The 12,473-nt window shown below is 42.5% G+C and overlaps 1 protein-coding gene across 3 annotated transcripts in view; it reads right to left on the bottom strand.

Annotated features, from left to right (window-relative positions):
- Positions 1–12,473, bottom strand: part of OSBPL1A (oxysterol binding protein like 1A) — a 155,457-nt gene that overhangs the window by 104,299 nt on the left and 38,685 nt on the right. For all 3 annotated transcript variants that reach the window (XM_054017422.1, XM_054017423.1, XM_054017424.1), the window contains 6 exons: positions 8,978–9,063; positions 6,050–6,194; positions 4,231–4,298; positions 4,096–4,140; positions 2,612–2,685; positions 2,436–2,499 (listed from right to left, as the gene is read on the bottom strand). In XM_054017422.1, coding sequence (XP_053873397.1) covers positions 2,436–2,499; positions 2,612–2,685; positions 4,096–4,140; positions 4,231–4,298; positions 6,050–6,194; positions 8,978–9,063 — 482 coding nt within the window. The remainder of the gene's footprint in view (positions 1–2,435; positions 2,500–2,611; positions 2,686–4,095; positions 4,141–4,230; positions 4,299–6,049; positions 6,195–8,977; positions 9,064–12,473) is intronic.

The following is a 12,473-nucleotide window of genomic DNA, read 5'->3' as shown; positions in this document are numbered from 1 at the left end:
ATAGACATTCAGACTCAGGCTGCAGCCTGAGCTCTGGGACCCTGTGAGGTGGGAGCCAGAGTCAGCTGGCACAGGGCAGGCAGGGTTGTCTAACTGCAGTGTAGATAGACTCCCCCTCAGAGCTGGTAGGAGAAGTGTCCCACCTTGGGGAATACTCATGAGAGGAATTGGTTCCGGAAACTGGAGACATCCGCAACCAATAGGGCCATTGTGAGGGGCTAATATGCTACCAGACCCCAGGCTTGCCTGGGGCAAGTGTCCCAATCCCTGGACAGACCATCTCCGAGCCCCAGCCATGAGAAACAGTGGTCTCTACGCTCTTGGTACTGGGAAACCCGAGAGTCTGGAGAAGTGTTGGAGCACCCGGAGAATCTGGCGAGGTATGGTGCTGGCAGAGGTTCTCCATGACCTCAGTCAGGACCTATGCCTGAAGCACAGAACTGGAGCAGCATGGACAGCTTCCAAGCCAGTAGTACTTGGCGCAGAGGATCTTGAGCTGTCCCCATGGAACGTGGCAGTGCTGAGCCTAAGACAAGCGATGCCAAGGACAAGCGACCTGGTGCCTCTAAAAGGCTATGTCAGAGCCAGGTGAGGGTGCTCACATTGAAGCAGAGACGACAGCGATACTGACAGGCATAGTAAGTCCAGCTGCAGAATCAGCCTCCATCGGAGTCTGTACCAACAGGCTGCTGACCCACAGCAATCAACCAAGACTGCTCTGTCACCACTGGAGAAGTAGCCTGTCACAATGGTCCCTGAAAGGGGACTAGGGTCGATGTCTCAGGTCTAAGTTGAGTCTGTGCCAGCGAGCAGCAGGCCGAAGGATGCACTCTACCATCAGTACCTGAAGGATCCTTTGTGAAGGAGTCCCATACCCTATGCTTCAAGGAGCCAGAAGTGGACATAGGCTTGTGCTTCGAGGCCAGGACTTAGATTCCGTGGCCTTGAAAAGGACAGTCCTGGAGACTGGGATCTTCTGCAGCCTCTTTCAGCTGACATGATCGGGGAAGCACTTTGGGAAGGAGTCTTTGAAGAGCTTCCCTTAGATGATAGTGGCTCCAATGCTGGAGCTTCCATAAGACTATAATGGAGGCACTCCTCCCTCAACTTTGTTTAAGTCTTGAAGATTAACAGATAGGTGATCTACATCTCTGATGTAGCCTTCACCCAAACACTTGAGGCAGTTGGGTTGGGGGGGCGGGGGGGTCACTAACAATTATAGGCTTCCCACAGCCTGGGCAAGATTTCAGCCTCTGGGACCTCGGCATAGGTTCCCTGGTACCAGGCAGGTACTCCAAAAACCCACCAGACTGGAAGGACCCCAAAAGAAGGGCTAAATCAAAATGAAAAAGGATCAAGACTTTTTTGGGGGGGGAGTAATACTAGATAGATTGGCGTTCTTGTGAACGACTCAATGCTCCAGCTATGGATGTAAGAAGGAACTATAGAGGCAGTGCTGTCTGTCCTTTATACTCTGACCTCTATGTGTAGCACTAGGGAAAGTTCTCCAGCACCACGGCACAGGACACCCACACCCACACCGTAATGTACATATACGAGCACTCAAAGCAGTAACGTCATTACTGCAAATAGATTAAATTTTGCTAGAGGCATATATTGAGCACCATATTTCTGAAATTCCACTTAAAAAAACCAAACCAAAACCCAACCTTTATGCTTAATTAAAAAATAATCACAGGTAGCTCCTGGCAAAAAGTTTACAGTGAAGAGAAGTCTAACAGTTTTTCACATTCTCTTTAGTTAGCAGGTATAACTAGGTTATAGTTTGTTTTTTAAGATTGCTTATTAAGATTATTAAGCGCTAAAGACGGGAGGATTTAAAAAAAAAAAAAACTGATATTGCAGACTTGAGATGTAGACTCAAAGCAACTGGAATAGTCCCAACTCCTTACACTTATTGCTTATTACCTGAGCCCCCAGAGTATACCCCCTACACATGGCTTTCTACATGTGTAAATAGTGCCTCCCATATCTATCTTGCTACTTTTAAGCTGTGTAATGTCCTACTGCCTCCCTCTGCCAGAGCCTTTAGCAGCATATAGTAGCGCTATGCAATAAATATGGATGCAGCCTGCCTTGCACTGCGGCACGTACACACACCTGTAGTGCCTGTACTCGACACACTGCTGTAAGTATAGACGTAGATTTATAGATACAAAAGGGTAAAATTCTTTACAAAAAGTGTAATACGTGTCATGAAATAAACAAAATAATGATTCTGTACTATATATTACAGAGAGGCATCACATAAGGCATGAAATATGGGAAGTCATCTAAGCCACAGTGATCTGGAAAAAAGTTGAAGGAACTGAGCCAGAAGCCACATGTAGTGACTTAGCCAAGGAATTCATAGTCTTTATGTGCACAATACCAGTGTATGACTGGTATTTTAGAAGCCCTGCTTCACATCCTACCGTGCAGACAGCTTGTGTTAGGTGCTTGCATCCCTGGCGATGATCATTATTTACTGCATCAGCCCTTTGGAAGATTTAAAAAAAAAAAAAAAAAAAAAAAGATTTTAAAGTGGAAAGGGAGGGGTCATTAAGATCATTAAGATTCTAATGATCAAGAAATTAAGTGTGACACTTACTGTTTGCGATACCAGGAAAGGACTCCATGTTCTAGTACTACCCAGTAAAGTTTCCAGCCAAAAAATCTTAAACTCTAAAAGAGAATGTTAGTCATTTCAAAGCCCATTGCTACTCCTGATAACAGTACTTGGTGGCTAACAGCCTACATTACTTATAGCTTGCCTTTTTTTTTTTTTTTTTTACACTTCAAATGTGATCCAAGAGTTATATCTATTAGAACTCTCAACGTTAAATCAGCATCTGTTTTTTCAACCATTCTATTTCCTTCCCCAAAAAGTGGGAGAACATTTATAAAAACCAAGTACAAGTTTGGTTGTATCCACAAAGACAACAACATTTAGGGAGTTTTAATAAGCATTGTTACTCAATAGGAAACTTCCTGGTCAATTAAGTTTAGCTTTGTTGTAGTTCAGCACTCAATATGGCCATCCACATATCTGATCCCTTATACTGGAATGGCTGTTAGTACCTACCATAAAGGTTTCTTACATATTACTATAATCAAAGTAACTCATCTAACCAGACACGTGCAACAACAACAAAAAAAAAACTGAAGATAGAATGCAGATAATGGGAAGTGACCTGAAGGGTTGCCAGATGCACAGTAGTGTCTGCTTTTAAGAGTTTATAGCAATGTTAAGAGACGCCTAAAAATCAAGTCTCTTAAATTGCCATTAGATAGCATGAGGAGAGTGTGCTTTACAAGCTACAGCTTAATATTTTGGTTTTTAGGATGTAAATAAATGGTTTTATATCAGCAGTTAACCAACTTTGTGAATTATTACACTGAACTTTGATTTAAGCCAAAGTATTTGTAGGATTTTTAAAAATATATATTCTTCAGAAGTTCTTGAGAGAAAGTTGCTTCATGTATTGTACTTAAACACATCTTTATAGGATTGAGAGAAGTTGCATAAAGGATTTTCCCTATAATAAATCATGAGAGCTAGAACATCTTTTGGGGACTGTACAGAACAGAAATGTTTGTAAGCTTTTATTACCATCTTCCCTATAATTCAGTTTTCAAGGCTTTTAGGAATGGGCTCTATCCTATGGATAATGCTGAATAGCAGTGAGCCAGTAGTCAGATTACCTAGATCTTTATGTGGCCTTCAAAACTGTAGTAGAAGCACAGCCCAATTATTAATGGAGTTGGCTCTTTAAAAGGTAGAGAAGTACTATCCCCACTGTACAGATGGGAACTGTGACACAGGGTAGATGAAGCAAGACTTGTCCCAGGTCAAAGGGAGCCTGTGGCTGAGCCAGGTATTGCATCTAAATGTCCTGAATCCAGGACCAGCCTTCCTATCCTAGGATTAGTTTTGGAAATATGTTGTGATATACCAGTCAAGATATCACAGAAAAGCCACCAACCATCAGCCCCCTCTCAAGAACAAAGAATACAATCTGCTGGGATAGACTTTGAAAACAATGTTTGGGTTGTTTTACATATTACAAAAAGGGAAAGTAAAAGAAAACATACCTTCCACAAGAGACCTTCATATCGTTTCAGGCGTTTGTTGATCAACTATATAAAATAAAATATTTAAAAAAACAATAAAAAACTTATCCACTGATTGTTTCTTGAACAGTTTAATATATGATCTTTTGTACCCACCTTCCCAATGCTTCCTGCAAGTATCCGTTTCATTTCTGCACCTTGGGCTAGATCAAACGGTGTCTGGTCTGTTTAATAACCAAAATAAAATCCAGAAGAGGTTGGCTTTAATTAGGAGTTAGATCTGTTGAAGGACATTTAATGCTGTGGATAGGTATTATGTAGTAATTATACTGGTTGCATTTAATATGGCATAAGGTTTCTATCCAGCTCTGAGGGAAAGCAATGGCAATCATTTGCTTGTTTGAACATTATTGATAGGAAGAAGAGCTGGCAGGAGAGTGGTATACTAGCTATGATTCACTTCCTACAGTAAGACACCTTCTGAACTTCCTATGTTTCTACACCAATACTCCTACCTTACAAGGTTTGCTCACTTGCCAGACAAGAGCAATTCTTAAATATAATACAATTTATTGGTCAATTGTTATGCTAAAACTGTGGGCAAGTTGAATTTTGCTAGAATCGGTAAGGAAGAGTTTGCTAGGATTACAGAAGCCTAATTTTACTTTAGTCAACATCTGCCAGTTATTTACATGTAATTTAACCAGAGTGTTACAGTCAATTTAATAAAAAAAGTGACAAGATAAACTTTACAGGTGGGATTTTCAAGAGAACCTGAAGTGACACAGGAGCATCAGTCCCAATGACTTTCCATGAACTGAAAATTCTATCCTCTGCTTTTACACTGCTATGCTCATCTCCGGCAGAGTCAAAAAAAGTCAAAAAAAAAGTGACTCAGTACCTGTCTACATGGTGCAGCAACACAGACTGCAAGGGTGTGAATTCTAATGCACACAGTGTTGCACACTAACTGGCCCCTGCAGACACTGCTGGTGAGCACTAAGAGCTCCCTACTGCATTTTAATTTAGTACACGAGTTAGAGTGCAATAGGGAACTTTTAGTGAAGACCCTGTTGAGGTACACAAGCCAGTTACGATCCAACACAGTGTTGTGCATTAGAACAGAAGTTCTCAAACTGTGGTCCGCGAGCTCAATTCAGGTGGCCCACGGATAGTTCCCTCTAAGGTGCACACCTGAGCAGCCGCACATGAGAGAATGAAGGGCCAGCCACTTAATTAGTGGAGCCGCACAGGCATGGCTCCACTAATTAGGTGCCTGGACCCTGGAGAAGACACACATGTAAGGTGAGGTGGTGGCCTTGGGGGGAAATAGAGGCCAGGTGGGAGGGGGCAGTGGGGTGAGAAGAGGGGGTGGGTGGAATTTGGGATGTGCAGGGCTGTGGTGGCCAGAGAAAGAGGCAATTTCCCCAGCTCCAGGGCTGCGGCTGCCAGGGAGAGGCCTCCCCCGCACCCTTCCCAGCCCCACCTTGGGGGCTGCCACAGCGGGGGAGAGAGGGAGATACCTCCCCCCCTTCCCAGCCCCAGGTCAGGGGCTGCTGTGGTGGGGGAGCGAGGGCACATCCATCGCATTAGAAAGGCAAGACTGCGGATATTAAAATACAAGTTATGTGCTTTTATTTGTAGAATAAAAAAAGATTATTAAAAGGTTGGGGTTTTTTTGTTTTTAATATAGTGCTTTTATCCAAAGCGCTTTACAATAGTTTTAGCTAATGGAATAAACAACATTTGGAAAGATCATTAAATGGTCTGCTGAGACCCTCAGCAATTTTCAAGTGGTCCGCAAAAAAAGTTTGAGAACCACTGCATTAGAATTCATAGCCTGCAGTTCGCATTGCTGCACCATGCAGACCAGCCCTCACACCTAATAGTTAAGCAGTGACTAACAAGTACTTCCATAAAATAACACCAGTTTAGTTCCTTTGCTTCATATTTAAACTGTAAGAACTTTACTTACCATTTTTGTTTCTGATTTTAGAGTCTGCACCATTTTTTAAAAGTTTTAAGGCACAGTGCTTGTGAGCACGGTATGCTGCACAATGTAATGGTGTATTTCCCATCTGATCAGTACAGTTAATATCAGGAGGCTTTGGCCTGTTCAACTAAAAAAATCCAAAACAAAAAAACCAGAGTGTTATATTTACAGGTTAATTTAGTTTTCCTATTGCACTACATATAGCCTGAGCAATTTAGGGTCAAGTATCTGCTCCCTGCCCCGAAGTCTTGAAATATACACTAGGCACTGAAAAGTAGGGTGACGAAAGGGGGTCATGCTCTGGGAAGCGAGAGGGCTAAAGCAGCGAAGTGAGAGGTTCAGTTAAAAGTAACTACTTCCCTGTGTTCTTGGCTTAAGTGTCCCCATCCCATCTCCCATGTGCAATGTAGTACAGAACTGGTTGCATTCCTATGGTACTCTTAATAGTTTAAATATTTTGGGTTCCATTGAGAACAGGAAGACAACAGAAATTGAGTTTAGAGAATTCTAAAATAGAGAACCTTTTACCAACAAGGCTTCTGAAGTTAATAAGGACAGTACTAACAAAAAATATTCAGTGTTCAGTTCACTGTATCTAATTCCAATATAGGTGTGTACCCATCACTTATGTCCAAGATATCCTCATTTTGTTCAGAAGCATGTCTGGAAGGAGTATAAAAAACTCAATGGGAAAACTCTGAAGCAGTTGCTAATAAAAACCCAGTGCATAAAAGACAAGATTTACAGGAAAACCCTTACTCATGAGGGAAGGGATTATTCTGTCCCTTGGGCAGCAGAGTAACAAATATCAAAAACGATTTTAGCAGATTCAAGAGAAAACGGATATGTCTTCTGTAACATGGCACATGGCTAGTAGAGAAACTGCTGCCATGAGAGTTCCCTACTCTTTTGAAGCTATTTGTGGTAATACAGTGGCTTTCAAAAACGTATTTGATCAGGCCCCCCTGCTGTGTGTCTGTAGTTATTTATGCTTCTCCCCTAGCCCCCATACATATATTGCCAGCCAGCTCTGAAGGCAGAGTGGAGAGCAACAGCTGCTGGCTGGGCACCCAGCTCTGAAGGCAGCTCCCCACCAGTAGCAGCACAGAAGCGATATTCATCAATATCACTTTTTGCAGCAGACTTAGTACCCCATTGCAACCCTTACTTCTGCACTGCTACTGCCACCCCAGGGCTGACAGCTGGAGCCCTGCCGCCTCCCAGTGAGGAATGGGGAAGAGGGGGGAGGAGGAGAGTCCAAGATGCCTCTCCTTGTGAAGGATTGGTTGGGGGAGGAGAGCCTGAGTCCAGGTGGCAGGGCTCTGGCTGTCCCCTTTTATCTCCACCTTCTGGGTGTGCACAATCCTTCTGCACAAACCCCAGCCACCCAAAGGCGGACAGCCAGAGCTCTTCCAAAACAAAGTACACAGCTCACACCACCCTTGACACATTCCTGTGCCTCCTTTGGGAGTCCACCGCATAGTCTGAGAACCACTATGTTAGATTATAAGGCCAGAGGGGAACACTGATCAGCTCAGACATCCTATATATACACAGGCTATAGAAGTCCATCAAAACTAAGGGCAGGAATATTCTAAGTAATTAGCAGCCCCAGGTAGAGCTTGAAGGGAACTGATTTAAAACTGGACTGAGAAGGGTACATGGTCAAGAAAAATACAAGTGGTAGAACCATTTCCTCATTCAGGTAGTGGTTGGAAAGCTCCTTGAGAAGCTTCAAAGTATGCAGTCAATTTATCTTTAATACAATTCTGTTGGTAACCTTATTGGTGGAGGTCACACCTCCATAGATTGTCAATTTATTGCAACATATTTGATGGGGTTTCTGGATTTCAGATGTCATGAAATGTGACTAGTTCAAAGCTTTAAAACAAGATGGACTTACAACTTTCCCAGAAAGATACCATTTGAACTAAGTTTCATGTTTGATATTACTTCGGGAGAGTTGTTTCAGAAACTCATTCTCCCAACCATTTCAGAAAAACCGATGAAAAATTCATATTTCCTAGCCACATATTTAAGACATTTCGATTTACTCAATCGGCAAACTTTCTATATGTAGTGAATGAGTACTACAAGTAATACAAGTTTCACATTATATGTAGTGATTAAAGTTTTTGTTTTATAATCAATTTTAGTTTGCTATCTCATCCAAGGGCAAGCACCTCCAGCAGTAAAGTGGCTGTTAACCTTAGGGGCATTGGTTCAGTATAGATGTTATATCCACTAGCACCAAAGTGTTCCTTGGAGGTCACAGAGGAGGAGCATGGCCAGACCAGTTTCTCTTGGAGACAGAATCAGTATCTGTTGTTGGCTGCAAGTACAGCAGACCCTCGCTAGAATGCGCATCTTTATAGCGCAAATTCAGTTATAACGCGGGACCGTGCATGGATACCAAATTTAATTACCTTCATTGGAATCCATGGTAATGCGGTCCCTGCATTAACGCAGGACTGCGCATGGATCCAAAACCCCGCGTTCTAGCGTGGGTCCGGTGTATTGCAATATACACAAGGGGCTGAATTTGTTTTGTGGTTGAAGACATACACAATGAATCTGAGGTTTTTTGAAGTCTCGGACTTAGTGTTGCATTAATGCATTTTTACACTCACCAATCTGTCATGTACTATACTAATTTAAGCTGCAGTGGATAATATTTCTCATGGTAAGCCCTATGACTGAGGTACCGTAGAAGTTTAACAAGCATCACTTCATAGTATCCTTTAGCTAACTCAGGAAGATATTAGAAAACACTGGAAAATTTTGCATCCTAATCTGCTGTAATAAAAGGAGAGTTCTGACGGTAAGGAAGCACTGTAGTTTGAACTGTTGCCTGCAATAGGGGTACTGGGTGTGAAGGTAGCATATGTAGCAAACATTTCAAATTCTTACCAGTGCGGAGAGTTTTGCAGTCTCCCCTTCTCTTGCTGCTCCTAAAAGCAGTTCTTCCAGTTTCCTTTCTTGTGTCCTTTCCACTGCTGTTTTCAAAGTGAAAATAGCTTTAGCAACCACAGTAGTATTCTCAGAGGAACACATGTAACATCAGCAAAGTGATATTTGTCTAATGAAGAATGTTCAAGCACTGTATACAGGGCCTACAGTTTCCCCAATACTTGTTAACTTGAGGGCTAGCCTACCAGACAGGGTGGAATATACTTAGAGCCATGTTCTTCAGAGTCAATTAAATACAGTGCACAAGTTTAAAAGGTGACAAATCACTGCAGAAAAATTCTGAAGTTACTCAAGTTTCACGGGTTTCAGGGTGGTAGCCGTGTTAGTCTGCATCAGCAAAACAAACGAGGAGTCCTTGGGGCACCTTAGAGACTAACAAATTTATTTGGGCATAAGCTTTCATGGGCTAAAACCCACTTCATCAGATGCATGGAGTGGAAAACAGAGGCAGGTATAAATACACAGCACATGAAAAGATGGGAGTTGCCTTACCAAGTGCTAACAAGCCAATTTAATTAAGGTGGAAGGGGGCTATTCTCAACAATTGAGAAGGGAGGAAAAAAAAAAATCACTTTTGTAGTGCTAATGAGGCCAATGTAATCGAGGTGGCCCATTTCAAACCATTGACAAGAAGGTGTGAGTACCAGCAGGGGGAAATTAGTTTTTGTAGTGACCTATCCACGCCCAGTCTTTATTCAGGCCTAATTGGATGGTGTCCAGTTTGCAAACTAATTCCAGTTCTGCAATTTCTCATTGGAGTCTGTTTTTGAAGTTTTGTTGAAGAATGGCCACTTTTAAGTCCGTTATTGAGTGTCCAGGGAGACTGAAGTGTTCTACTGGTTTTTGAATGTTATAATTCATGTTGTCTGATTTGTGTCCATTTATTCTTTTGTGTACAGACTATCCAGTTTGACCAATGTACATGGCAAGAATTCAAACATTTACCAAGTAGTAGAGGTTCAATAGTGCAAGAAGTATTTGTCCCAAGTTTTTTTTCCCCAATGAATACCAGGGAAGTTTAATGGTAATATTTGACCAACACTATTTAACCAGCCCTACTTGCATCTTGGATATTATACTTTCTTTCCCTTCCTATAAAAGATCTTCTCTCCCCACTATTATCCTTCTCTATCTTACCACTAACTTCTGCCCCACAAAAATCTCTTCCTTCTCCAGTTTAACTGGTCAATCTCTCGCAGCCTTCTACAACAAACTACACCCACATACAGCACTAAAAGATTTTAGTCAGACACCCAATAACTAGCAACAAACTTACTAGGTACAGCATAAAACCGGTGGCCTACTCTATTAAAACAGCCTACTTAAGAAGCCAAAACTCCGCCATGGCACTTATTGGGATTACTACTAAGGTGCTGACCCTTAACTCTGCTTGAGGGCTTCATCCATTAGCTAGAGTCGGATATGAAAAATAAGCTATTTGAAGCTTCCCACGACTCAACCTACTCCCTCTGACCCCTACCATCAAAGGGCTTCTAAAAAAGTGCACATTTTCTACTATGCCATCATAAAGTTCTGTGGCTGCATGGGGGCTTCTGCCATTTCCCCCTCCTTTCTTCCTGGTGGTAGTGGTGAGGTGGGGAAGTCTTTGCTAGTTTACTCCTCTCGACTGCATTTCACATCCTGCTACATCACCTTTGACAAAAAGAGCTTCTCCCACATCAAGCAGTATCAACTGTGATCTGTTGTTGCATGACTCTTGTATGCAGTGTTGTTGCAACCTTATCCTTTTCACAGCTACCCAGTGTTCTGAAAGTAATAGAGAAAACTAATACTGGCTTGTTTTCCTTCTGCTGGTGCTGGTCAATGCTATGAGCACCAGCACTGGAGCTGACTGCGGACTTGAGATGATGGCACAGCATTGGTTTATACTAGTTACATTTGGAAAGTTCTCTTCCCAACCACGAGGGCTAGGATTTTTCAAGCCCTGATGGGTTAGTGCTGGGGTTGGCAACGTTTGGCACGTGGCTCGCCAGGGTAAGCACCCTGGCGGGCCGGGACAGTTTATTTACCTGCTGATGCCGCAGGTTTGGCCGATCGCGGCCCCCCACTGGCTGCAGTTCGCTGTCCCGAGCCAGGGATGGGCTGGCTGCAGCTTCCCGTCGCCCCCATTGGCCCAGGACGGCGAACCGTGGCCAGTGGGAGCCGCGATCGGCTGAACCTGCCGCATCAGCAGGTAAATAAACTGGCCTGGCCCACCAGGGTGCTTACCCTGGCAAGCCGCGTGCCAAACGTTGCTGACCCCTGGGTTAGTGTCTAATAAGAGCTTATGCAAAAAAGTCTTGCTTTAAACACAATCCAGGCTACACAGAGTTCTCCTCTGGACTGAAATATTTGAGCTTTGCACTCCGATTTATTTTTAAGGCACGCTCTGAGAAGAATGGTTTGCTTATAAGGAGCAGTGAAAAGAGCACTATGTATTACTATTAAGGTGATTTATTTACATGCATATGAAGTCAAAAGATATGTGACTGGCATAATCATTTGACAAATTAAGATGATGCTATTGTTTCAACTTCCTGTTATTCATAGAAACCAAAACTGATTTATCTGTATAACAGAAGGAGGTAGACAAGCTTGTCCGTGCTGTAGAGGACAAAGCTCAGGGATTCCTCAATTTACATATTGATATGTACTCCAGGGATTCCAAGTTATGGAGCCAGCGGTTTAGGTACATTTGTACGATTTGGACCTTTTTTCCAGAAATGCTGAGCAACTCACTGACTTCAGTTGGAGATGGGGTGCTTTGATCCTCTCAAAAACACGCCAGGCCCTTGGTGCATACATATGTAAGTAAAAAGAACAGGAGTACTTGTGGCACCTTAGAGACTAACAAATTTATTAGAGCATATTTATTAGTCTCTAAGGTGCCACAAGTACTCCTGTTCTTTTTGCGGATACAGACTAACACGGCTGCTACTCTGAAACATATGTAAGTGTTTCTACACTATCTCTGTATACAACGGAAGTTTTTGCCATCACATAGATGCATCTTGTTGCCCTAATAAATGTGTCATGGTAAATTCCACTAGTAAATTTGTTTTCATTTACTGAGGACAGCAAAATTGGAACAAGTGTTTTAAGAAGTTTAACTGGATTTAAGGGAAAAAGTAAATCCCCCCTGCAGGTTAATCAGACTTTTAGGAAGTCTTGATTTTCACACACGTGCAGTCAGATTGCAACCATAGCAACAACTATGAAACTGACATTGTTAGCCAGATTAATAAGGGCTTTAATAAATGCTTCACCCTGATGAGAATTAACAAGTGCACTCATTTTAAGAATTTATCTTTACAGGCAATTATCAAACAGATGCACTAATCTTGTGTATGATTAAGGAATAGCACGTTTTCTGGAAAAGTACTGCTTGGAATGACTTCATTTGGAAATTTTTAGTTTTCCAGTCCTTACTTCTGAA

This window comes from Malaclemys terrapin, chromosome 2 (assembly GCF_027887155.1).
Source record: "Malaclemys terrapin pileata isolate rMalTer1 chromosome 2, rMalTer1.hap1, whole genome shotgun sequence".
Lineage (NCBI taxonomy): Eukaryota > Metazoa > Chordata > Testudines > Emydidae > Malaclemys > Malaclemys terrapin.
Note: the sequence above shows the minus strand (reverse complement) of the source record. Positions and strands in the feature narration are given on the sequence as shown.